This window comes from Thunnus maccoyii, chromosome 22, assembly GCF_910596095.1.
Source record: "Thunnus maccoyii chromosome 22, fThuMac1.1, whole genome shotgun sequence".
NCBI classification, from domain to species: Eukaryota; Metazoa; Chordata; class Actinopteri; order Scombriformes; family Scombridae; genus Thunnus; species Thunnus maccoyii.
Window position 1 is genome coordinate 3,174,494 of NC_056554.1, and position 26,671 is coordinate 3,201,164.

Genomic DNA, 26,671 nt, shown 5'->3' on the forward strand with positions numbered 1-26,671 from the left:
GGTAGAGAGTACACACACACCCACGCATAGTTCAAAAGAAAAACTGACCAGTCCACAAGCGAAAGTCTCTGCTCGCCTCAGCTGGCTCGGCCAATCACAATAGTCGGCTCTCAAAAAAGGGGGGTCAAAGGTGAGGATTTCCTGGCTTTGGCGCTCAAGCCCCGTCCCTGAATTCCTGGATATGATTCAGATTCAGCCCACAAGTCCCACGACCTCATTGGAACTGGTGCTGCTCGGTGCAGGACTCTGGGATGTGCGCCGACTTTTTTTTTTCTTTTATAAAGTGACGGCATGTGTTTATTTATGTTAGTCTGTGTGGGCGGGCGACGGCTACATGTGAAAAATCATCCTGGGCAAAGCCAAGTGGAAGGAGATGAGGGGTTGTCAAAGAGAGAGTTGACATGCTCAGTCTGGCAGTATTTTAATGAAACCGTGCCACTGCAGTTAGGTCACAAATGAGACTTGAACTTCAAATTCCCCTTGCAGCATTGAGACAGCAGTCCTCTTAAGTTGTGTTTTTTATTTCAACGCCAGCACCACTTTTCTTTCGGCACAGTGTAAAAGTCTACCCTCAGAAGGAATTACACTCAGATTGTTCCATTATGTAGCCAGTTATAGTAACAGGTCTGCTCAAACACACACACAGTCTGAGCAGTCAGATTCATTACAGTCCAGTATCAGTGCTTCCTCTTTAAAACAACACAAAACTCTCCTTCCTTCCATCAGTCTCCCTCACACACCAACACACACACAAGCTGCTAGTCCTAGCGATGGGGAACTCGCGGATAAATGTGGTTGCGGTTTGTCTAAACCGGCAGCCCCCATCCTCACTAAAGTATCGTACTCACCCCATGGCGGTGGAAAGTCCTTCTGGCTCTGCTAAGCGACCTCTGCAGCTTCGACATACACACTCATGCACTGATGGAGTCTACCAAGGGGGTTCCTTGGTTTTCACCCCCTACCCTCCCTTCCTTGGATTTAGCTGTGTCCTTTTTTGGAACTGAATGGGAAAAAGAGTGTTAAAAAGTGAGTGAGGGAAGCGGAGACAGGATCATAATAATTGCTCCCTGTGTCCCACGCCAGGGACCTCACCAGCCTCCAGTGAAACATACACCACTCTCCCTCCAATCATCCCTCTTTTTCCCTCCCTGGCTACCCCTCCTCCTCCTCCTCTCCAGCCTGGAGACTGTGCAGGCCTGCAGAGGCTGCCCATACAGGGACCCCTAACCCCCTCCTTACCTGCTGTCTTTCACCCATTCACACAAGATTTTGGATTCTTGCATGACTTTGGCAGATCAGTAATTTTCCTTATTGATTGCAGGAGAAGAATAATGAGACGGTGAAGATATAGTCAGGGGGATGAGTGGTATAATATGTCTGTATTTTAACTCCTGCCAACTACTTAACTGGCATCTTAATTAGGTATCTGGAGTGAAAACAACTAGCACACTCGGGGCCAACGCTGAGGACATGCAAAACAAAATTGTTCTAGTGGGAATAGCTGTCTAGTTTAGCGGTCGTTAGCTAGGTTCTCTAAACTTTTCTCTGTAAATTGGACTCCATGTCACAGAGATTAGACACACAGCCTAGTTTCCTTGGAGTTACGTTCATACTGGAGGATCTAATATGCATGATTTATATCCAGTTCCGGCAGTGTGTCCTTTATGTAGCAAAGGTGTGGAGGTCAGGTTGGTGGATTGGTGTTTCCAAACTTTCATAGGGGGAACCTTAGTTTGTGTCCCATTACAGCAGTTAAATGTTCGCTTTTTTAAAATCGTAACCATTATCTTCACCCATGGGTTAGGGTTAAGCTACACCTAAACACTGTGCAATAGCAGCAGTCTTGCAAGTTCTTTTCATGTCACACTGTGTGAGAAAGGGTAAATAAAGGATTGCAGTCATTGTCAGACCGCCTGATACCATCAGATGGTGCAATGGGTGCTTGGTGAACCATAGTAGTGCAATGTAAATAGAAAAAAAAAAGATACAAATAGAGATAGGCCATCAACTCTCATCATCCATGTGCATCGCTCTCATCTTTGAAAATTTCATCAAAACAATAAACAAACTTTAGCCGCAGCACTGGCAATTTCATGGATTGAAAAATGTAGAGTCGGTTTACAAGGAAAAGAGGACCATATTGAGTGCCAGATTATATTTTAGCTTGCCAGAGTAATACATGTAATAATGTGATATATTCTGATTGGGTAGTTTGTAAACGTGGGTCATAGTAGCAGTCACATTGGAGGGTTGTGGTCCTAAATTTCCGACACTGTCAGGATTTTAACACAGGGCTATTTGTGTTAAAATTTGCGGTCTGGATCCCTGCTAAATTGGCAGTTGGAGGACTCATATCACCATGAGATCTGGAACCCTCATTTAGGATTGATGACCAAAGATTTCACCACTTTTTTCTCACTGTTGTCAACTGTCATCTGGAACAGATGAACCATAACCACCATCATTCCCTAACCTTAACCATACCAGTATGTGCAGATTGTAGCTGATGTGTACATTGTAGCAAGGAACTTATTTTTGGGGCTTGCTTTAAAATAGTATCAATAGAGCATATTAGGGACCTAATAGGTCCCCATCAAAAACTGCCATATAAATATTATATATTAATATTTTTTTCCACTTTCACTGAGTTCATTTTTTTTAACCAACTTCAGGCTTGATCATAACTATCAAATATTTATTCATTTTCAGAATTTTAACCATTTAAATGCCAGTTTTTGTGATGATACCCTTAATTTTCATAATAGAAAAACACAAAAATTGAAATATTTTCAATATACTAGAGGCAAGTGGGAAATTTTTTGGGGGATTAACACAGTCTGGGATATGTCAATGATTAGCAACAACATTGATATTTATGCATTATTATTTTTTGTACAATGTCAGATGTAACAAAAAACTCCCTCTCAGTACATTAGGGACCTAAAAGGTCCCCATCAAAAACTGCTATGTAAATATTATATATTCATATTTTTTTTACACTTTCACTGAGTTAAATTTTTAACCAAGTTCAGTCCTGATCATAACTACCAAATATTGAATGAATGAATGAATGAATGAATTATTTTCAGTCATACATAATAAGGAACAAAACAACAATTATTTTTGTGCAGTATAGGATTAAGGTATAGAATCTGACCTGTTAACTTATAGTGTATGTAAAGTGTACTATTACCCTCCAAAGTTTTTACTTTCCAATAGCATATTATCTTATTTTGCTCTAGAAATATAACATAAATACAACATCACTTCGAACAACAAAATTCAACATTTCACATTCAAAAATTCAGAACAGAAATGAATGACTGTGTGAGTGAGTGAGTGAGTGTGTGGGTGAGCGAGCAGGTGCATGTGCACGCGTGCATGTGTGTGTGCGTGTTTGTGTGTGTCACGAGTAAGAAATGCATAGCTCGAGAGCTGGCTGTATTTATAAGTTTAGCTACGACTGCAGCTACATAAACAAACTAATGGTTTAGGATGCCTTGTTTGGTTTTTGCCCTGCTGTGCCTTTGCAGTGCTGCAAATGTCTATGTCTGGAAGGAGTGCATGTATGGGTATGTATGGGCATCTATGTAACTGGGGGGCTTTGAACACATGAATCAGTATTGAAAAGACACATAAATCAGAGCAAATGAAAAAAATGCCATGGGAATCACTTGCCCTCTTGCTTCACATACACACACACACACATAGACAAAGTGACAGATATGCACTTGTTCTGTCACTCCAAGCACACACACACACACACACACACACACCTTCAAAGCTCAATAGCATATACTGTACTGTAACTCATGTAGGCATCTGTATCAGGTATAATATCCTATATTCTACTGAGTCAGAAGGCCTGCACGTGCACGTGCATGTGTGTGCAAGTGCGTGGATGTGTGTATGAGTGTGGGCAGGGGGGTGAAGGTGTGTGTGTATGCGTGTGTCTGAGAGAGAGAGAGAGGGAGAGAGGAGTAATGTGACCTGCAGCCCATATAAATGACCTCTTTTTAGCTGCACACACACACACACACTAGTTTTTCCATTCACACACATACACCACCCTTGGATATCCATATCAATACAAACAAACCATTTTTGGATGAATGAATTTGCTACAATGTCCTGCAAAGCTTGATAATGCATTGAATGCCCCTGGCTTAGCCTCTAGTGGAGAGAAATTCTGATGGTATTTATTTGTTCTTCAGGGGCAAACAGGAGAAAATGGCTCAATCAGCTGGAAAATAGTAAAAACTACAATTTTGAAGCCAGGGCTTCACTTTGAAAGCCTAATAAAATAGAATGCATGCTTATACAATATTGCGGCCATTGGATCAAAATAAATAAGGGTATGTATTTCGGCCACACACACACACCCACACCAGTTTCCTCCTACCCACACATATATTCACACTGAAGCTGTAATATACTTGGCTGCAGTGTTCATAATAGAGGATTAATGCCCCTAGTGGAACCAGGAAAATAGCATGCATTTTGCACAAAGGGTTAAAAAGAGAAAATGGCTCAATCTGCTGGAAAATAGTACAAACTAAAATTTTGAAGCCAGGGCTTCAGTTTGGAAGTCTTATAAAAGAGAATACATGAATTTATGCAGTAGCAACCACGGGATCAAAAAATGTGGTTTTAATGGATTTCAATGGGACCTAAAAGGGCCCTAACATGCTGAAAGTCAGTACTGTTTCCATTCACTGTATTATAGACTTAATATAGGATCTGTGGTTGGACTTCCACAATTGGATAAAAAAATATACACCTTTGCCAAAAATCATGGCTACAGCATAATCACAGCCAAAGTAATCAAAAAAAATAAAATGTTAAAGGTCCTTTTAGGTCCCTAGTGAGGCACAAGGGTTAAAAATGCTGGCACCTGATGTAATCTGGTGCTTTGGAGATCCAATGTGGTCCAATATCAATGTTTTGTTTGGTGAAAGGGTTGGACAAACCACATGTTTCACTCCATTTCAGGGAGAAATTTAGTCCTATTTGACAGGTATTGGCTTTCCTGAGGTGTGAGCCACATGATTCTATAAATCAAAAGGTAAAACTGGGTTTGTAACCTACCAGTAATATGGTTTGTTCCCAAGTTAAGATGGAGTACTCAGTCATATCCACAGCCCCTAAAAGGCAGAATGCACTATAATTTTAGGTGAAAGCTGCCCCTTGCTTAAAAGGAATTCCATTTCTAACTCAAGGGTTGCCATCATCTGGTAGAAGCAGAAATGTTGTTATTCTGTTTGTATTCTTGCCCTAGTGACCCATATACCATAGACCCCGCCCTGGTCCTCTCCCCTCGGCCATGGTGATTTTTCTCTGCTACTTAAAGTGTGCGATATACAACATCATTCCACCTTCTGTTGCCGTGTCCTTTTTAAGGATGTTTCCTCTCTGCTGCAATAAACATTTCAATGAAGAAAAAAACCCCAAATTTTTTACTGTGAATAAACTACTCTTTATTTCAACATTACTGTTTTTCTAGCAAGTGATAATATTTCAACTTTCTACTTTCTTTCTACCTTCAACTTTCAACTGAAATGAAGTTACAAAAGCAAAGGACCAAATGTCTTGTTTTAAAAAATCATTACTAGCTTGTGTGTACAGTACCGCTGACGTGTCTTTTATTGAAGTAGTCCTGTGATAGACATTTAAGAGTACAAAGCATGCTCAGTTCTCAGTCTCTTTGCGGTGACCGTGTGTGTGTGTGTGTGTGTGTGTGTGTATGGGTTCATCATTGTGGGTTCACAGGGAACATGCACATTTCTCTGTGTGTAGGAGTGGCAGGGACATAAGCATGTGTGTGTACATGTCATTGATGTTTCTTGAATGCATCCACTCCTGCTTTCAAGTGTATATAGGTGTGCATCTGTGTGTGTGTGTGTGTGTGTGTGTGGCCACCTGCAGCGGAGGGATTAAAGTGGCTGAAAAAAAGAGCTTTGCTTCAAAAGGTCAGTGAGGGTTCAGACAGGAAACGCTTTCAGACAGGATGGGAATAGACCCGACAACCGCCTCTTTCAGCTTTTTTACAGAATGCTTCTTCAGTTCAGTGGGGATAAAACAGCCACTCTCTTTGACCTATCCTTTAATAACCTGTATTCAAACACTAAAGCTGTGATCTGCTATTTGAAGCCTCGCTTCTCTTTAGAATACAATCATCAGATCTACTATCAGCTCAGATTCTAATAATCATAAAGAGTATTTGTTGTTATATTCTTATTAGATTTAATATTAGATTTAAATATTAATAAATACAGTAAATTATAAATATTTGTATTGGATTAGTGCAACCTTATAAAAAAGACAAAAAATCTGTACCACATAGTACAGAATACTCACAGCAGCTGATCAGCTTTGTTAATACCTGGAACATTGTCCCCAAATGTCTTGTAAATATGTATTTATGTCTTACTGTCTCTAAGTTTAGTGCAATATCAGTTTTGATGAATTAAAAGTTAAGTCATCCTTATGATATGAAGTTTCAGCGCCTTTTTATATACATGAAATTACATTTTTTAATTTAATTTAAATGTTCTTGTTTTGTTTTAATGTTTTTAATTTCTTTAGTTTTATATTTATTTCTTTTCACATTTCTTTCTTTCTACTGCTATTAAATGTAACTTTGTTCTTGTCATTTTTTGTAGTTGTGGTATACATGTTATATTTTAATGTATTTGTGGTCATATCTTGTATTTATTATTCAATGTTCATTATGATTATTATTATTACTATATATTTTGCACATGCATATGTCTTCTGTAATTATTTTTAAACTTTTATAACCCTGTGACATTAGCTATAACTTTGTACTTGTTGTAAAAGCAAGCAAAGTTTATTTATATAGCACCTTTCACAAACACCAGTTATAAAGTGCTTCACAGTCAAAAAAATAAAATAAAAGAAAGTGTATATATGTTATATTTAAATATATTTGTGATAATATCTTGTTTTTATGTTGTAGTATTTTAACATGTATTTACATTTTTTTTACTTTTCTAACCCTGTTAAAGTAAGTACTGTCTACATTTATAGAATATATTTATACACATACAGTATATATTCATTTATTGCATGTATTCAACCCCTAAAAAAATTAAATTCAACAAAGGAGGCAATATATACCTTGTTCTTGCTAGTGTATAACAAACTTCATGCCGGTGGCACCCAGAACATCCCCTGTCTGCAGTGTTTACCCAGCATGCTGATGGCCAGGCCGTCCAGAACATCATTTCCCGTTAAGGGATTTGGTGAGCTCAGGGAAGCTCAGCCAGTCCAAACACCAGAGTTTACTCTGAGATACAAAGCACAGTTGGAGACCGTGCTATCAGCTGACTGGGATGCAGCATGCTATGCTAAGAGAGCTGTAGTTCATGGTGACCACAAGAGATTAGATTAGCATGAATATACAGAATTTGGAGTTTGAGTTTGGAGGAAATGAGACATACTGGCATAAAATACATATAAAATAATAAATAAAACTGTCACTGAAATAGCAATAAGACATTCTATAGAAACAGATGAGCACTAACACTTTCTGGACTGTATAACAGGTCTTTGGTTTTTGTTATCATCGAGGGCTGACCAGCATGCAATAATGCCGGAGACCTTTTTCTTGTGATGAAAATTTCAGAAATATCTGACAACTGAGCTGCATTGGTAAATTAGTAATCTGAAAAACCTGTGATAGTATCAAATGGAATTATTTAACAGCTTTACTAAAAACATTTGAATTCAAACGTATGCTCACAGCAGTCCACAGCATCTCTCAAGCCATTGTGCAAACAGCTAGCAATTATCCTCTAAAAATAAAAGAAGAAGAGCTCTAGGGCTGTCTAGTGTCCCTTTTTATATTTGCCTTATTATTTGTCGGTCACAACCTCTTGATTTGACCTGCAAGTACAATTATTTTTAGCACACATGGATGATGTCTATTGCCATTTTTGGATAGTTGCTACTCTCTTCCCCAGCATTGAATGACTTCATTCATTCTTCATTTTTCATTTAAAGCATGATAAAGTGAGTGGACTCTCTAATGTTCCCTCTCAACAGGCCAAGCAAAAGTTGCTTTTATTTAATGATTTGAAACTATGAGTAGTAGATTTATTCATCTTAACTCATATTAGAAAGTCCATTATCATAACAGAAATGCAAAGTGAAAGCCATTCAATACCTTTGTGTTAGATAAACAATACAAGCTACTAAATACTCAGTTTCTTATCTGTTGGAGCTGTACCATCTTAAATAGATGCTGATACACAACAGTTTTGAGAAAACCTTCCACCAGCAGATATCAGTATGACTTTTTCCTCTGAAATTACTGTGTAATTTCTAAACGTAGTAAAGCAAACGCAATAGTTATTTGTGTATCACTGCAGTGCATGTATCAATGACGTTAAGGATTTTAGCCATGCTAGCGGGATGGCTCTATATATGGCCATGTTCGTCAGTTGGGCCACAATTTTCCTCCAGACTAAAATATCTCAAAGACTACTGGATGGATAGCGATGAAAGGTTGTCACAGACGTTTATGTTTAACCTGACGTGCCAGAGGGTTTGTTACATAGAACCATCTCAGAAGTCATTCTTGGAAACAGTTTGGAAAAGGGCAGGCACTTTCAAAAAATACTTGGCAGGTGATTGGATGAACCATCTGTCTATCACCATCCATCTTCGTTTTACCTTGCAAGGCAGCTGGATTCGTGAGATCACGCAAGAATCCTCATTGGACACTGATTGGTCTGAACCCCCGGTGGTTCGGACACAAGTGCATAACTTGAAGCCTGACGAGATGGATTCTTGTGTGATCTTGTGATGTCGTGATCTTGCGAATCCAGCTGCCTTACAAGGTAAATTTGTGTTCCCAAGTGGATGAATCCTGGGGATCCCCACGTTTAGCATTACCATGAGATTCCAGTTTTGGTTTTGAATGAAATATCTCAAAAACTATTTGTTTGTTTATTTGTTGTGCCAACATCAGGTCAAAAAAATTACTAAAAAATACTTTGTCTACTATTTTGATCTATGCGCAAGCACAGTAACTCCTAAACTAATCCTCAACATTGTCATTAGCATGCCAACACCCTAAACTAATATGGTGAACATGCTAAACATTACCTACTAAACATCACTCAAAGCACCATGAAGTACAGCCTCATCGAGCCGCTACCATGACTCCTAGACTGGAGTATATAAGGGCAATTTCATGTTTGATTATCTGTTTGAAATCTCTGTAGTTTTTGTAGACTGTAGTTTTATGTCATGATATCATTGAGTATTCATTGGTTTAATTATGTTGTCATACTGAATAGGCTCTGGGCTCACATGTTTGGTGTTGTGTATGTGTGCACTTTGAGTCCATACTTTTGTTAGTCTCTTTTCATTTCTATAAACATCCCCCCCTGCCCTGACATCTTCCCACTCCATATACCTGCATTATAACCTTCTACTTTGGTCTACTGTTTTGATGTGTGAATATGAAATTCATTAGAGCAGAGAAAAGGGAGGCATGAAAACGCTCCATTCTTCCACATTTTATCTTATACATAATGAGATTTTTTCCCCCGTTTTCCATCTCTCTGGGCTCATTTCCATTTCATAGAGAGGAAGGATGACAGATACAGATCTTTCTCTGCCTGCTTAGCATTTGAATCACACATCAATGCTCAGCTTCTTTAAATGCTCTGCTGGCCTCTTGGCCCTTTCTGTCTGAATTTCCTGCTTTTGTTTACTTACTGATTTCTTTTGTTTTGTTCTCACTTGGCATGCTGTCTTACTTTGTTATTTTTGTCTTGATTTCTTTGTTGAATTCTAGCCTTAAAAGCTGCTCCAAGTAGGTGTCACTGTCACTGTCAAGACCTGCCTACAGGGACCATGAAGTGCGAGTGTGTGTTTAAACAAGTCTCAACAACTCATTTTGCACCTCATGCACAAATTTTGAAGTGTTTCAACTGGAACAGACCATGCCTCACCCTACCAACCCTAAAAGCAAAAATATAACTGTATATTTATATATCAAAAAATCAGCCAATCACATAGATGGCTATGCTCCTGGTTGTCATGATTGAAAGGAAAGGGCTTTGTGATGAAAAGTGGCATTATGAAACAGGCATTGGGAAAAAAATGTTGAAGTGAAATAAAAACTGCTGGAATCAGGATGAAATAACATTTTCATGATAGTGAGCTTTAGTTTAAAAATGTATTGGACTATTTCACAAATTTAATGGTTATATAATAAACAGTATTGTGTATCATATAATAAGAAAACAGCAAATACCCATATGTAGCAAAATAAAAAACTAGTCCTGAAAGAATTCATTGATTAGTCGATGGATGGAAAATTAATTGACAACAATTATAATTGATTAATTATTTAAGTTTCATTATCAATCAAAAGTGCAAAATATTCACTGGCTACAGCTTCTTAAATGTGATTTGCATCTTTTCTGTGTTTCATATGTTTAGATGTTATGCTGGATGTTTTGGGGATTTGGTTTAGTTGGTGTGACACAAAAGAAAAAGACAAAAAGGCTCCTCTGAAATGGTGATGACCATTTTTCACTATTTCCTGACACTGTATAGACTCTAGAATGAATCAGTTACTAGAATAAATTACTGAAAATTGAATTGATACTGACAATAATCATTACTGAGCTGAAGGAGGGCTACAAGTTTTGTTTATTTATTAATTTACATGTCTGGCAGAATATGGAGGAGTGACTTTTCTTTCAGTCAAAATCACATTGATTTTCTTCCTTAATAGGAAGTCACATAGAGCCCCAGTGAAACGCTTAATGCTTCAGTCTGTATCTGTCTTTTACAAATGGTTGCTCTTCATACATTTCAGGAAAACTTTTATTCTGACATTCTGGAAAATGAGTTCTTCTGTCATGGTGTAGAGTTCCTCTACAGAAGAAAGAAACGTGAAAGCATAGAAAGAGAAAACCGCAGTCATCGGGGGCCTCAAGAAGGGAGAAAAAGAAAAGAAGTGAGAGAGACTAAACGCACCAACACGTTCTCACCTATTATACACTGCAAAAAATCACCACTGTAAATGTTGAAATATGGTCTCACATCTATTTTTCAGTTAATTGTTTGTGATGAGTTTAACATTCAGTTATGTTAGTTGGTTACAATCTCAGTTAAGTGCCCATTTAAAAGGAGAAGTCCACATGTTCTGTATTCATCTAAATAAGGCCAAATACTGTTGCATGTGAAAAAAATTGCTTTGGGCTACTTACAAAAATAAACAATTCAGTGAAACTGCAGAAAGGATTTATGACCATTTATAACCAAATATTCACATATTGATGATGTACTTTGATGACAGAGTTGTTTTTTGTGGTTCCTCCAGATGAGAGTTGTATGTTTGTGCAAGATGTGTTGACTGCATGTAATGACTTATGTCTACAAGCACCTGTTAAACTCAGAGCTACAACCCAACGATGAGCTGCACAGCAGTTTGAGTGATTGCCTGCTCCAGCACTTCACGTTTAATGGCTGCTTCAGCAGAGTTGCTCACTGCCAAGACAAAGACACCAAAAACACTGTGGCCCTCAAGATCCTCAAGAAAAGAAGCAATGGTTTGCACGAGCCCAACAAACGTGGATCATCTGAGTCTTTCTGAGTCTTTGAGCAGCACATTTCATTACATATCTAACATTAACTGTTAGCTGTATGTGTCTAATTTCTCTCCAGCTGGTCATACTGAAAATGATTCGTGGTCTTAATCAACATCATTCAATTCTTTGCAAGTTTCGAACACATGGGGAAGTTGTGCCTTGCATTTGAAATGCTGGACAAGAATCCCCACCAGCTGTTGAGGGAGAGACACAGCAACTTGCTCTTTCTTCAGCAAATCAGACCAATCAAACAACAGGTATGTGGCACTGGCATCATTCTATTGAAAAGAAAGTGATATATATGCATCAGTAGGAGTAGCACAACAGCGTTTGGACAGAACCTTACAGATTTTAAACTGTGGCGTCTCACCGCACTCAGAGCCCGGAAGACTGTTGGTGGGATTCATACAAATGTCACACCAACATCATGCTGGTCAACCAGAAAGAAACACCCATCCAGAGTCAAAGTCATTTACTTTAGTTCAGCCATTAAAGCTGCTGAAGTCAAACTTGGCGTCATCATGCAGCCTGTTGCATACAGCTGAATTACAGATTCGTCTTTACAGAAACAAATTGTTTCATGCGTCCATGTTGAATTTGACTGTATAAATTGATGTGACTGAACAATTACTCTTTTTACATACTTTGCATTATTTTGTATTTTCTCACTGAGTTGTAATGTCACAAATGATGAATGATTACCACTAACACAGAAAAATAATACAGGCAGAGGGCAGAGTCCCTGTAGATATATACATCACCACACACTTCTAGTGGCTCATAAGTGACGATTGAGAGTGATTACTTTCATATAAGTCAATACATTGTTTGTTTGGTTTTTTTTAGCAAAATCCTACATAGTATACCTTTAAAAACTCATAGACATCTGAAATGTGACTCCGACTACACACTGCTTTTTGTAAGACGTCAAAAACCAAAAAGGTTGGAAACCACTGGTTTCATCTTTAACAATGTGTTGTACTTCAAAAGCTTGTTATATTATCCATTGTGTCAAATCTGCATTTGAAAAGTAACTAAAGCTGTCAAATACATGTAGTGGAGTAGAAAGTACAATATGTCCCTCTGAAATGTAGTAGAGTGGAAGTATAAAGTAGCATCACATGTACAGTACAGAACAGTACTTGGGTAAATGTACTTAGTTACTGACTGTCCACCACTGGTGACTCTTACCACCCAACATCCATTGTTAATATAAAACTTAGTGCAGCTTTAAGCTACATTTCAAATCCATCATGCTGGAGTGGAAGCAAAACAATAGATAACACCACTTCCCCAGTACTTCATGACTGCAAAAAAAAAAGATTAGTCTCTCATGGTTTCTCTCATGTTCTTTAACATTCTATTCAAATATCTCAATAACAGTATTAGTAGTAGATTGAATCCCATGTATGAGAATGTAGTCTATTTAAAATAGTAGTTTGAATAGATAAGAAGCTTTACAGGGAATAGAGGGCAGTTATACAGCGCTATGATATTGCATTAAAATACAACAAAACAAACACAGATTTGAATGTGTTAAGAAGCAATAACTTGTGCTTAAAGACGTAAAGAAATAAAGGTCTCCATGCTCTGTAACATGTTTATGATTTTGAAGAAAAAGAGTGTACTGTAGCAGAGAATACTGTAAAGTGCTGGACAGCAACATACCGGCAAGAGCTCATGGCTTTTTAGAAAATAGTGTAAATCAGTCACTGTATATATCCACAGTGAGGGGAAGTGTTCCTGTGTCTGGTAGCCTTCAGCGTTCAGACTGGGTAAACATCACTGAAAGCAGGTGTGTGTGTGTGTGCGTGTGTGTGTGTGTGTGACTCACGATGAATCTGGCTTTTCACTATCATCACTGTAAACATATACAGTACGTGTTTCTGGCAGGATGTTCTGTATACCCATCTATCTACTTTATAAGACACTCCTTGTTTGACTGGAAGCGATCAGTGTGTGTGGACTGTTTCAGCAGTGTCACAGGGGCGTGGGACTGTCACACTCAGACAAAACCAATATAAAATGTATTTGTTGTATTATCAACACAACTTGTACTTAATGTATACATAAATCCCAGTGAAACAATAACCACTAAATAACAGGTTATTTGGTAAGAATCAAGCATCATAAGCAGAGTAGACCTGAACAATACTGCCATCTAGTGGCTGAAGCTAAACTCATTTTATACCATCAGGAAGCAACACAGCTATTTTTGGCTCATGTATTACGGTCAGGTCAGGTTTCAGGATGTCAAATTCAAGACTCTTCAAGACATTTTAAACACCATCTGGAATATAACTAAATGAAGGAAAACCAGCCAGTCTGACTGACTGTGCTAATGACTATACTCTGTCTTGGGCTGTATTTAGAGACTGGACACAAAAGCACTGTTTAGAACATTCGTCACTCAGCTGTGTTCAGTAAAGCCTGCTGGATTATATTATTTTACACCTTGTTTAGTAAGAGTGGGCAAACTGAGACTTCTGAACCAAAGAAGTGATAGATAGAACTTTTTAGAATTGACTAATCTATAAAGGCCTTTAAACTTTCCAGTCTTTTTGAGGACTCGCATACACCACAGTACAAGACTAGAGACTAGAGACTAATGAATATTTTTACATTTAAAATGGATTAAATGACCATGTATGCATGTGAAAGATGTTGCTCATAGTGATGAATACACAGAGAATGTTCACTATCAATGCCTGTCTCCTCACTGTTGCAGAACTTTTTAGTCTCTTTTAGCTTGTTTTGGTATTCAAGCTAGCAAACTCAAATCTCCTCAGCCTACTGTGTTCAGTAAAAATGGCTCCTATAACCTGGCGACCAGCTTGTTAACAAAGTGGAACATCTAGCAATTAAAGAGCCAGATATATTTCTCAGAAGTTGGTGGAAAGACCAAAACAGGAACTAAAAGGAGAATGAGTATGTACATTCATTAAGTGAACAAAATCACTATAAATGAATGCTAATGTTTCTCCGTATCCATTGGATGTGTAATTATGCAACTGCTAGCTAACACATTAGCCATATAAACTTTACAAAGCCATAATATGTCAAGTATGTGTGCTTTTTGGCTTGTTGTGGAGTTCTGGTCCAAAAAGTGAGCCACTTTTAATATTATTAGTTTCACCTGTGTTTTCCTGCTCTGATAAGTCAAACTGTCTGCTGTGAAATAGGTCTTACTCTTGTTTGTAAAATATTCTCATAATATAAGTATTTTGACCTCATAATTCATCAAGATTTATCTCAGCTGAAAAGGCAGGTAACTCATTTTATTCTAACAATCAAACAGGGCAAAATCTACATACAGGGGGTCCGAGTCTCAACTAGGCATAAACTAAACAATATAAGAATATGACAAAAGACTGAGTTGCTTATATCAAATACAAGGCATGGTTATGGGATTGATTTAGGCCAGCATAGCAAATTAGGCCTTATTATCACTGATAGAGCAGGTGTGCAGAGTTCATCACACAAAAAAAACTGTTGGTACTAACCAAAACAGGGCTTCAAGGAGAGTGAATGTTGGACTTAAATTCATTAAGTGGACAGAAACACAACTCCAAATGAATGCTAATGTTGCTCTGTGCCCGCTGGATCTGTAAATAGGCAATTGCTTGCCATGTAAATATTGTTTTTACAGCTTTGGCCAGTGGCCAAAAAAGTAATTTAATGCAGTTTTAAAGCGTTTTTCACTACAGATAAGGAGGTAAGGAGTTGACATTAAGTGAAAAGATAAGAACAGGTATGTCAATTCTCTAGATATGATTTTATGAGCATGAACTGGTTTCCTTCAGATTAGGGCGGTTAAGGCAAAAGCATCACACCATTTAAATGAATACAAGGCAAATTCTCTTTGTATTACTTTTTATTCTACTGAAACAATTATTAAAACTGTTAAGAACTGCAATTTGAGTTTAAACAAAACAAAAAAAACATTGCTTGTGATTGCACAGCTGACAAGACACTGCATGAACTCTGAGGTCATTTAGATTGAGCAGCTGCCTTCTTTGCTCTGCGAGCTGCTCCGGACTTCCTCTTAGCCTTAGGCTTGAAAAGAGGACGATGGGATACATTTTTGCTTCCATTCTTGGCTTTGGACCGATGACTGCACAATCAAAACAGATAGACAGACACATGCAGAGGAACAAGTTAAGACATGTAAATATTTAATCGTTTTGGTGTAGTTATCCATAATGGGGCCTGTTCTCTGAACTCACTTGTTGATCCTGTGTGAATCTTTGAGAGGGCAGCCTTTGCGTTTGTGCTCCAGGCTTCCACAGTTGAAGCAGCCCTCCTTTCCTTGGCTGTGGCCACATGGGTGGTCTGGGAGGGCACAGTGGCCACAAGACTGACAGTGTCTCCATGCTTGGAGGGAAAAAAAATGAAGCAAAACCCTCAATATAGTACAGAATGTGATGCAAAAACTTCTAAATTCTGAAAGTATCAAGCATGATTATGTATAAATGTACATACATGGTTTCACACATTTCCCACATTCTGAGCAGTGCTTCCACTCACGGCCGTCCTGGAGACACGGAGAGGAATTGGAAGTTGTAGCATATTTTTTAAATTGTATTAACTGCCTTAATCAGAGTCAACAAGATAAAGAATAATGTATGTAAAGTTGAGGTATTATACCTTAGATGGGCAGACGTTGCATTTAGCACAGTGCTTGTTGAGGGACCATACGTATCTCTCACATACAGAGCATAATCTAGCAGGATGAAGAGCAAATGCATCATCCTTTAACACAATAAAGACATAAACTGCATGCTTCTTCACCATTTTACTGTTTGAAAATAATCCATGCAACATTGGACTGAAAAAACTGAAAATTCACAGTAGCAAGTTTTAACAAGCTTTCAACCATGGTCTTCCTCAGCAGATGGAGTTTGCTAATAGGTGGTTGCCTATGAGAGGAACATTGTAACCCCTGTCTCCATTCAAAAGATCAACCAACTGAACAATCTCCATGACGACTAAGCAAACTCCATCTGCTGATCAAGACCATGAGATGTAACTGAAAGCTCTAGGAAAAACTACTGCTTCTAAGGTTAAGGATGAACTTTGATGCTCAATAAAATTTCTTTTCTTAGGTCTTGAATAAAAAATCATCCTAGTTAGAGTTGACAGAGTCAGTGTTTTGGTACCTGTAGCCCTCTTCTTTGGGAAGGACAATGTCTCTGGGAGAGATGTTAGTGAACAGCCTGACAGGAGACTGCTTCCTGCCTGTCTTCCCATGCTTATACAGAGGATGGTTGTCATAGTCAATCTGGTGAGAAAAAAAAAATATTGCTTATAGTCCACAGTAGCAGTTTAGGTCATATTCATTTGTTAAATACTTGATACAGACCTATCAAAAAACCCCAGATACTGCACATTTGTATCAAAATGAAAACCAAAGACTGCTAGAGATGTATCCTTATATCCTATTGAAACTTCTTACCCTAATCCTTACCTAACCCTAACCTTAACCCTAACCTTAACCATAACCCTTGAGGCTAAATCTCTAAATCTGCTTATCATCCTTCTCAATCATTAATTAAAACAGGTGTTCTGCTGGTACCTGGTAGTCCAGCATGATGAATGAAGGTAGACACTCCAGGATACGAGGCTCAAAGAAGTACGGGAAGATCCAGATCATGGGCATGTCCATATTACTGCCGTCTACACACACACAAACACATAGGATGTTAGGTTCAGATACTGGACTTGAGGTTATGAATTTTAAATAGACTCGAAGTTTCAGGATCCTTTTCATAAAACAAACTGAGTCTTCATGTGAACAGTGAAGCAATATGCAAGAAAGAGCAACATTTTCAGAGGAGGCTTATTATATTTAATGCTGACAGGAAGTTGATGGTGTTATTTTTCTATGTGTGTCACAGATCAGTTTGGACTCAGTGATTTGTTGGTATAGCAGTTTAAATGTGGGAAACAGCTGGGCAACATTGAAAAGGTAGGAAGTAAAATCACCAGTGAGCAGCACATATTAGTTGACAACTTGACAGTTTCAAGCTTCTAGCACTGCAGGTTAGCAGTTTACAATGCTAACAGTGGCACAGTTACCACTCGAAATCTGTGGTAACTTTTAAAGCAATGGCTTCTTGATTTCAGAAAGACAGCAGACCTCTCATTTCTAGCACTGCCACTTGCAGATTTGATTAGCTGTAACTTGCTAGCTAATGACCATTAACCCTGTGATTTGGCTGAAAACGTCTTCTCCAAATGACTTTTTCATGTTTCCAGCTGGCTCATATCAAAATAAGAAACTTAGAAAGGGTCTTAAATATGCACTTCATGACTACATACAGTAAATGATATCATGCTAACTCCATTTTGTGTAACGATGAGGCTACAGCTTCCCAGTTAGCATCCTCGCTGGCTGATGAGACATGTAGATGACAAGGAAATAAAGAACAGCTATTTTTTTGTATTGAAGGATAGAAGTTAACACTAGTTTTATAGTGCTGTATTACAAAAATGATTATTTCTTTCCAACATGACAGTACATTCAGATGTTTACTACAGGGTTTGAGGGTGAGGACTAATAATTCGTAATAATTGTAGCCATATCATAGTAGCTAATGATATGGCTACAGTTTAATCCATTCTTGACACTTTTGCTCTTATATTTTTTGGCTTTGAAATTGACTTTTTTTATTGTATTTTGTGTTGTATGTATAGTATTTGCAGTTTTTATGTTTTATATTTTTATTGTGTTTTAGTTTTTAAACTGCAATGCTGTGAAAAGAGTTCTTGTGGGACAATGAAAATATGCTAGGGAGTTGAATTATTGAAAGAAAAAAAAAATCTAACTCCTGACTGACACTGACCAGAGCTCTGTAGCTTCTTCCATGTCTTTGAGATCAGAGAGAAACTGTTGGCCAGAGGCTTCACCAGGCCACCGAATGGAGGGTCAGCCACCATCACCACCTTCTCCCCGTCAGACTGTCTGAGAAAGGCCTGCAAGACTGCACTGGATACCTAACAATGAACAGATCCTTATTATTAAGTGCTGGAAACCAAATACATTAAAAAGAAGTGTGTTTACACCTACCTCTCCATTAAAGAAGTGATGATTGAACATGTTGTAGTGACAGAACTCATCCTGGCTGTAGAACTGGGCGTACCTGAAACATAAAGAAATCGTGTGTTATTTAGCATTAAAAGTTACAAGAGAAGATTTATTTTCTGTTTCATTTGTATAAAAGCGAGTTGGGGAAAAAAAGAGCAAGTCTGAACTTATCTACTATACATGCACACAAGGACAGCAAACACACTGTGGATCCTGAGGTGTGTATCCAGGTAACAATAAGGTGTCTGAGTATGTGTGGTGCAGGCTGAAGCTTGCAAGAACACACCCTCTCTGCGTTTCTAGCTTGTACATTCTTTACAGAAACAAACAGCAGAGAGACGGAGAGAGCAGACCTCAGGTAAGCACTGCTGAGAAAACATTATTTAAGAATGTTAAAAGAAGTCTATATTTGACTGCATGATGTATATACTGGTTTTACAGCATGTAGAGGTCTTAAGGTTATTCCACAGGAAGTGGGGAACTTGCTGAAAAATATAAATCTGAATGCACAATATTCAGACAGCTGTGAAGATAACTATCTTTGTGCTAGATTTGAGAAAACGAGACCATGACTTGTACAGACTCTTCGCAAACAGCTTGGCATTGACTATCAACGAACAGGTTTTCAGACTTTCAAAAAAACCTGAAAGACTGGTTTACTCTGCAAACATAGCCAATGTAAAAATGCTTCAGTGCAAAAGGAGAAAATATGTCAGGTAGAGGTTTAACATGTCTGTTGTTTTCCTCAGAAATGGCAGAAAAAGAAGCATTGTCTGTTGGCAATGGCCAGTCAACACAGGCTCAGTCAGTACAGAGTGGTCTTCCGGCGCCCTCTGCAGGAGCTCACGGTGTAATTCAGGAAGGACTGAGCTTCACTCCACTGGACTCCAACAGTGACAGGGTTGTTCAGCCTTTCCCACGTTCACCAAAACTACAGAAGAAGATAGCCAAAGCTGTGCAGCCCTCCCAGGTAATGATGAGGTGATGTGGTGCAGCACACAGGCTGCAACATTTTCACAGCTTAGAGATGAAAAGTATCTCACAAACTTCTGCAAATACATTTCCTGTTCAAAACACAATCAGCGAGACCAGTGAGGTTCACAGACTAGAATTCAAAACTGGGGTTGAACTCTGACATGCTGAGTGTGTATGCACTTTGACAAAGACAAACGAGAAGGGCTACGTCCAAACATGTACAGTGCTCCCTCTTAATAACTGTGTCCTTTAACATTAAGTAAAATCAAAGCTACGTATCTTCTGTGATCATTTTAGTGCTGAAACTACGGTGGCTCAGAGAGTTTAAAGGATAGGTTCCCAATTTTTCAAGTCTATCTTACAACAATAGTCTGGTGCTCATGTCAACATTGAAATAAGTTTTTCTTACTGTAATAATTTCTTCGGTTCATATTGACCATTAGAAGATCCCTTCATATCCCTTCACACTTACAATGTAAATGATGGGGACCAAAATCCAGTCCTTGTTTTGAGCAAAAATGTATTTAAACCTTTTTCTGAAGGTAATATGAACCTTCAGCTGTCAGACTATCTTCCACAGTTTGTCTTTTTAATACAAAATACTCAAAAAAGTGTACAATACAAAGTATCTTGAACAGTGTTTCCCTGTTGAACTGTGGTGGAAGCATAGTAACAAAAAGAGGGTCTTTGGCACTAAAAAGACTAACATTGAAAGATATCTACTTGATTTGACTCATTTGAATGTGAAGCCTCATGTTTGCTTCAGATAAACTTTTAAATACATTTTTGCACAGAAGGAGGACTGTGGATTTTGTTCCCATCACTTACAAGGTCATTATGAAGGGATCTTCTAATGGTCAGTATGAACAGGAGGAATGATTATGGTGGGAAAAGCATGTTTCACTGTTCATGTAAGCTCCTGACTATTTTAAGACTAACCATCCTTTAAAAAGGTGCACTGTGTAAGATTTATTCAGACCAAACCATCAGTGACTGACCACTTAATAAAAGGTATTATTTTTAATTAATATTAATGGAGATACTGGCACCTAGCGTTAGCATCTCACTATTAGCGCGTAATTAATTAAATTAGCTTTTAGCGTCTCACAAGAACTGTCATCGTGCTGTGCAGCATTTCTGCATTTGCTGGTCCTTTGTGTATTTGCAGGCTGTTTCTTTATGCCAGGTATGTGTTTCCAAAGTGGTGAAGATGTTTTCTTCATTTGCTTGTTTGCTTGAAAGAGTACTCCACCTATTTAGCGTTCCACTCCTATAACTTTTTGTTTAAAAGGATAAAAATTGTTGCCGCCGAATCATAAATACCATCTTTTTTTAGTCCACACATTCCTCTTTCTTGATGAGAACCCGGCACCTACATTACCCAGAATGCAACTTTACTGCCAACAGTTGGGTGGGAGATTTGGGTGTGTTATGCTAGTAGTGGCTAATGTAGCCTGGAGCTGCAGGGATGAGGAGTGGGAGCCAGAAAGTGAATCAGAGACAATTTTAATAATGGATTATATATAATTATTTAAGGATTTCATCATGCAGAAATGTCAAACATCCTAGGTTTCTAGGATTTGCTGTTTTTCTTTTCTAGTTTTCCTAGTCCAACTTTGAGCTTGTCCACATCATCCTCTAAGGTTATTGAAATTTAAATCCTTCCATGCATCCTTCCTCTGCAGGAGCAGCTATCTAGACGTATGGAGGAGCTGCAGGCAGAGAGATGCAAGACTGAGGCCCACATCCAGTCTCTGAAGAAACGCAAGGCAGATCTGTCTGTAAGTAACAGTTACTATACACATCAGACCCCCAGCATGGAGGACTGAAAGTACCTTGATGCCCCTCATGCTCTCCATTTCCCCTTGAAGAGGAGCACAGATGTGATGAAGCAGCAGGTTCGAGAGCGCTTCGAAGCCATGCGGGTCATCCTGAAGCGGGACGAGCAGGCTGTCCTGGACTCTCTGGAGCTGGACCTAAGGCAGACCAGGACCAGACTGGACCAGGTTCTGAAGGGCTGGAAACAACACCAGGACCAAGTCTCCAAGAGCATCAGCAGCACCCAGGCAGCGCTGAGCAAGAGCCCCGAGGCAGACAGAGAGGTCAGACTCTGCTCACTGACACAGTAACGAAATATAGTGATTGAGGGTAATTGTCTGCTGTTTTCATCACTATTTCTCTTTGTGTCTCTTTTCTCAAGGGCCATTCTGAGAATCTGAGGTAAAACTGCACCATTAGCTGAAAGGTTTAAACTATTTCCTCTAGAGCTCTGTTTTAAACCTCTCAGTTTCCCTTTAATCTGATCTCTCTCCCAGTTCTAAGAAGCCAGAAGCCTCTGAGAAGGAAATCCGACTGAATGAAGAGAGATTTGAAAGGCTCCTGAAAACATTATCCTCCATCTCCAAAAGCCTGAAAGCCCAGCTGCAGAGGAAGACTCTACTGTTAGGTACTAAGATGATTATTTCTACATGATATTGAGCTAAGTCATTTAGGGCAGCAGGGTGTTGAAGTGAGTTCAGTTGGGCAGAGCTTTGTTACACATCCAGGAAAAAAAGATCCAAATGTCATCAGCAAATCTGTGGATTCTGTGTTTAATTTTAGATTGCTTGCCCATGGTGATTGACAGGCAGACGTGCCATGGCCAGATAGTGGTGACCTCAGAAGGCCATGGCATGACCTTCTCAGGCTCCGCCCGCTCAGTTCCGGAGCACCCCCTGCAGTTTGATAAGGTGTGCTGCGCTCTGGGCTCGTCTCATGTCACAGCCGGACAGAGCTATTGGGAGGTGGAAGTGCGCTGCTGCTCCGCCTGGGCGGTGGGCGTAGCCTACGGCAGCCTGGAGAGAAAGGGACGGGACAAAGGCGCCAAACTGGGCCGAAACAGGAACTCGTGGTGCGTGGAGCTCAGGAACGGGCAACTGTCTGCTTGGCACAACGACCGGTCCGTGGCGTGTCAGGGTGTCGGGCAAACGCCGCTGGGAAGAGTGGGAGTGTGGGTGAATTACGACAAGGGCCAGCTGATGTTTTACGACGCAGAGAGCATGTTCGTCCTGCAGAGGTTTTCTGCAGCCGTGACGTCAGTGTTCGACCGGGCTCATCACCAGTTCACAGAGCCTCTGTACCCCGCCATGCGGTTCCTGAGACCACCAGAGAGCCAGACCTGGCCAAACCACCTGCAGCTCTGTCACCTCAACACGCCATGATGCCAGAGTCAAACTTCAGACACAGTGATGCAGAATGTTTTGCTAATGATTATAAGTGCAGTCTTTCCCATCCATGTATATAGCTAATCAATTATATCAAATAAGACGAACCAACCTGAAGTCGATGTCCAGCAGGAGACTCTTCATTGGCTCGTGTTTCTGCTCCAGGTTTCTCAACTTGATCAGCTCCTGCAGTCTGACACAAACAGCAACAATCATCACTGACTAAAACATGAATAAAAACTGATTTCAAACAGTGTTTAAGACCTCAGTTGTTTGACTTAAGTTAGACAGATATTAGTTTTTGAGGATCAGTTGTTTCCAGTGTAAAAATAAAACTAGAAGTGACCATTAAGCTCATTCTTGAACTTGGAAACAGTAGTTTGACAAAATAATTTTTACTTTAGGACCACTTAGTGGCTTGTTCCGGGGCTTTCAACTGTATTTCACAGTCTTCATCAGAGGATGTTATAACATGGCCAAACATCAGTCAAGAGTGTCAACTAAGCCTACTCCAACCACTGATGATAACCATGAAGTGCAACTGACAGCTCCAGACAAAGCTAGTAATTGGACCTTGGGATAAGATTATTTTGTCAAAATTCATTTTGTCCAGCCTGACTGATATGGGATTAATGAGGCCAATATCAATATTGGAGAGTTTTAAAATTCGGATTACTATAACGCCGCTGATGATTATTTTTTGAAAACATACACGATTGTAATAAGGATGCCTTCACTATGGTTTTTTATGAACTATGGCCAAGATATGCTGAACTATTTCAAAATTTCTTGCAGTGCTGCAGTTTCTTGTTACATATCAGAAATAAGCAGAAATCTTATGTTTTGTTGAAAATGTTCATCATCCTGGTGAAAAACATCAGAGCATATATTGAAGCCATCACGAGACACTAAAACCTGGCTACTGAAAAGATGCAAGAAACTGTTCATGGTTGGTGACTCAAATGTATTTTTTTTTTCAAATCTCTGAACACCATTAATTAAATTCTGTTTGTACAGTTGTACAGGGAGTAAATGAGATTTTTTTGTAATTTAGGTGAACTAGCCTTTTAAAGAGGCACTCCAGCAATTTACTATTGACCTTCCATAAAGTGGAGGGATTCATAAGACATAGATGCAAAAAGAATCATCAAAATCGGAGCAGCAGAGACTGAGATATACTGACTTTTAGTCAGAAAGCCTTGATCCTACATTTCCCATAATGCAACCACTATGTATGTATCTTCTGTCGATACTCCCTGCCAGGTAAATGCCCACATCTCCCAAACTCAAAGATACCTGTTTGTAACACCAACTCTTATATATCTGTAGTTTTCAAAGCTGATGACATCATTATGACATCATCAGGGTTATTTTTTCAGACTTCAGGCTGAGCAGTACTCTCCTTGACTAGTGGGCCGACTAAATTTAGTTGAAGTTAAACTGGTGGAGTGACCCTTTAAAACAGGATGTTATACCAGCATCTTCACACTCAGGAATCTCCTCACCTGGGTGTTCCCACACACAGCACCTTCTTGTATCCCAGACCGGCCAGAGTGTCCAGCAAAAAGTGGGAGCTGCGGTCGGTGAACAGGTACTGGGCGTTGCTCTTCTTGTTGTCCAGCGGACGCAGCAGCGCGCTGGGCCTCCTCAGCTGAGCTGCAATGATGGCGGTGGATCTGTGGGAGGAGTGGGCGCTGAGATCTCCTGGAAGGAGCAGCATCTGACAATCCTGACAGAACTTCTTCTCATCCAGCCGGAGGGCGGCAAACTTTCTGAACCTGAGGGAAGAGTTACAGGCCATGGGAGAAGTGTCAGTTAAAATCCTCACTTTTTGAATGAGAGTTCTGAATTTGGTCGTGTCAATTTGACATCATACCTATCTTAATCCTTTAAAAAGTCAGGATATACAGTAAAAATTTAGCTCATTATGGCTTGTATGGAGACAACATTTAACAGTAAACAAGTAAATACATACATTATAGCGATACAGCCTTCAGTGGAGACAATGACGGTGTGCAGTTGACTTCTTACCTTGTGCTGTACTCCTGCTGAGTGAACGGAGGCCTCTTCAACTTGTTCTCTGCCTCTCTGGCCAACAACCTGGCCTCTGACACCTTCAAAACAAGTTCATTAAAATGATTGTTTTTGATATTGTGTTACAGTGGCAAATATAAATCCATAAAGCCTACCTTGTCATCTTCCCACTGGAAAAAGTTGCAGTCTTTTCTGTCTCTACAGGCTGAGCAGGCATAAAACCTCCGGCCTTTCTCACCTCCTTTTCCAACTTTTTCAAATAACAAGGTTGGACCTGACAGAAAAACACACACACACACACGTTATGTAATGTGATGCCCATGACAGATCCACAGTAGAAACATTCATTAAAAGGCAGCACATATTTAACTATCTGTTACTGCCACTATTTCCTGACAAATAACACTGACAGCATATTTCATTGAGGGTTTTTTAATATCTGTATTCCGAATTCATCAAAAGACATTATCAATTCGTATAGTTTCACTAAAAATATGTTATTAAGTATACACATACAATAAAAAGCAAAGTAATTTTGAAATACAAGATTTTCTGACGCAGTTTTGCTACTAGTGTTTGTCTTACCATGCGGGCAACATGGCGCTGTTTTATCGCCCTCTGCAACAATAACTTCTATTCCGAAAGTGTCGTCGGCAGCCGCGGCTACGTCCATGTTGTTTAACAAGTTACACAGTTAATGAACGTTAATTGAAACTTGTTAACACGAGACTGCAGCCTGACAAGTGAAAACCATGCCGTCTCTATGCGGCGCACATGTGACGTCATGAATGTTTTGTCGCAGTAAAAGCTCGTAGGTTTGTTTGACGAGTATCCCAACATGAGAATTTAATTTCAGTCAAACTGACGCGTTTGTACTTGGATGTAAAATCATTATGACTTCATTTCAAGAGTGGATTTCATTTTATTCTAATGGATACATATCCATAACAACAGTCCTCCTGATGTGGGCTAAAATGGCTTTGGATGGAAATCTGTTCATTCATTGATTCTTTAAGTCCTGACATTATTATACATAATACTGAGCAAGGAAGACTGTAAGATGCAGTTAAAGGCTATGAGAAAAAGATTTTTTTAATGTCGAAATAGTTTATTTTTATTTTACTTTTTTAAAATTATTGTTTACTCTGCCAATAGATTTAAAAAAGCATTATTATTAAATATTAGCTCTATATTCTATATCAACTCCTTTGTTTTACTTATTCATGCATTTGAAATGATGTTTCCATGCACAGTTGCACCTCAGCTGTAGAATGATGTCTGTTTGTTGAAACATTTTAATAATAGCAACAAAATGTCACAGAAGATGGAATTCTATCTTATTCCTGAATGCAAATTGACCAAATATGCATGTAGGAATTAGGAATAGTGAGGGAATGATTAAATGAATTACTGAAATTACACAGAGCAATTAAACAGAGCTATATAGGCAGTTTGTTAAACAATCTTTTTCACTGGGTCCACTGACTTTTCCAATTTTGACTCTAGGTTAGTGCAGCTCAGCCAGGCCAATAGCCTGGTCGTGACTAAGGGCTGTATAAGACAGATGTGCGTTTTATATTGTTCACAAAATCCCATATTCAGTCTGCTTAGAGCAGACATCTTTCTCCAGTTTCTCCGCCTCAGTTGTTCCCAAAAGGCATTTAATAAATCACTGACCCAGTTATAAAGCGATGATGCTTTATAATAGAAATAAAAAAGAGCATGTGTTCAACATC

The 26,671-nt window shown here is 39.0% G+C and overlaps 3 protein-coding genes across 4 annotated transcripts in view; 1 reads left to right on the forward strand and 2 right to left on the reverse strand.

Annotated features, from left to right (window-relative positions):
* The window catches only part of pde5ab (phosphodiesterase 5A, cGMP-specific, b), a 94,723-nt gene extending 93,651 nt beyond the window's left edge, over window positions 1-1,072 (reverse strand). The window contains exon 1 of one of the 2 annotated variants that reach the window (XM_042400973.1): window positions 849-1,072. In XM_042400973.1, coding sequence (XP_042256907.1) covers window positions 849-853 — 5 coding nt within the window. In that variant the 5' untranslated portion in view covers window positions 854-1,072. Of the gene's footprint in view, window positions 1-48; window positions 123-848 lie in introns of those variants that run through there. The other variant, XM_042400976.1, reaches the window with a different exon arrangement.
* Window positions 1,073-15,492: 14,420 nt separating this feature from the next.
* zcchc4 (zinc finger, CCHC domain containing 4) lies at window positions 15,493-25,727 on the reverse strand. The gene is made up of 13 exons (XM_042402429.1): window positions 25,521-25,727; window positions 25,091-25,209; window positions 24,933-25,015; window positions 24,407-24,679; window positions 23,014-23,094; window positions 18,706-18,778; window positions 18,482-18,632; window positions 17,212-17,312; window positions 16,796-16,917; window positions 16,284-16,359; window positions 16,119-16,170; window positions 15,863-16,010; window positions 15,493-15,750 (listed from the first exon to the last, which is right to left on the reverse strand). The coding sequence occupies exons 1-13, from the start codon at window positions 25,606-25,608 to the stop codon at window positions 15,627-15,629; spliced, it is 1,491 nt and encodes a 496-aa protein (XP_042258363.1). The 5' UTR covers window positions 25,609-25,727; the 3' UTR covers window positions 15,493-15,626.
* Window positions 18,787-23,006, forward strand: si:dkey-219e21.4 (nuclear factor 7, ovary). The gene is made up of 5 exons (XM_042402430.1): window positions 18,787-19,693; window positions 21,384-21,800; window positions 21,899-21,918; window positions 22,014-22,144; window positions 22,300-23,006. The coding sequence occupies exons 2-5, from the start codon at window positions 21,585-21,587 to the stop codon at window positions 22,896-22,898; spliced, it is 966 nt and encodes a 321-aa protein (XP_042258364.1). The 5' UTR covers window positions 18,787-19,693; window positions 21,384-21,584; the 3' UTR covers window positions 22,899-23,006.
* Window positions 25,728-26,671: the final 944 nt, after the last annotated feature.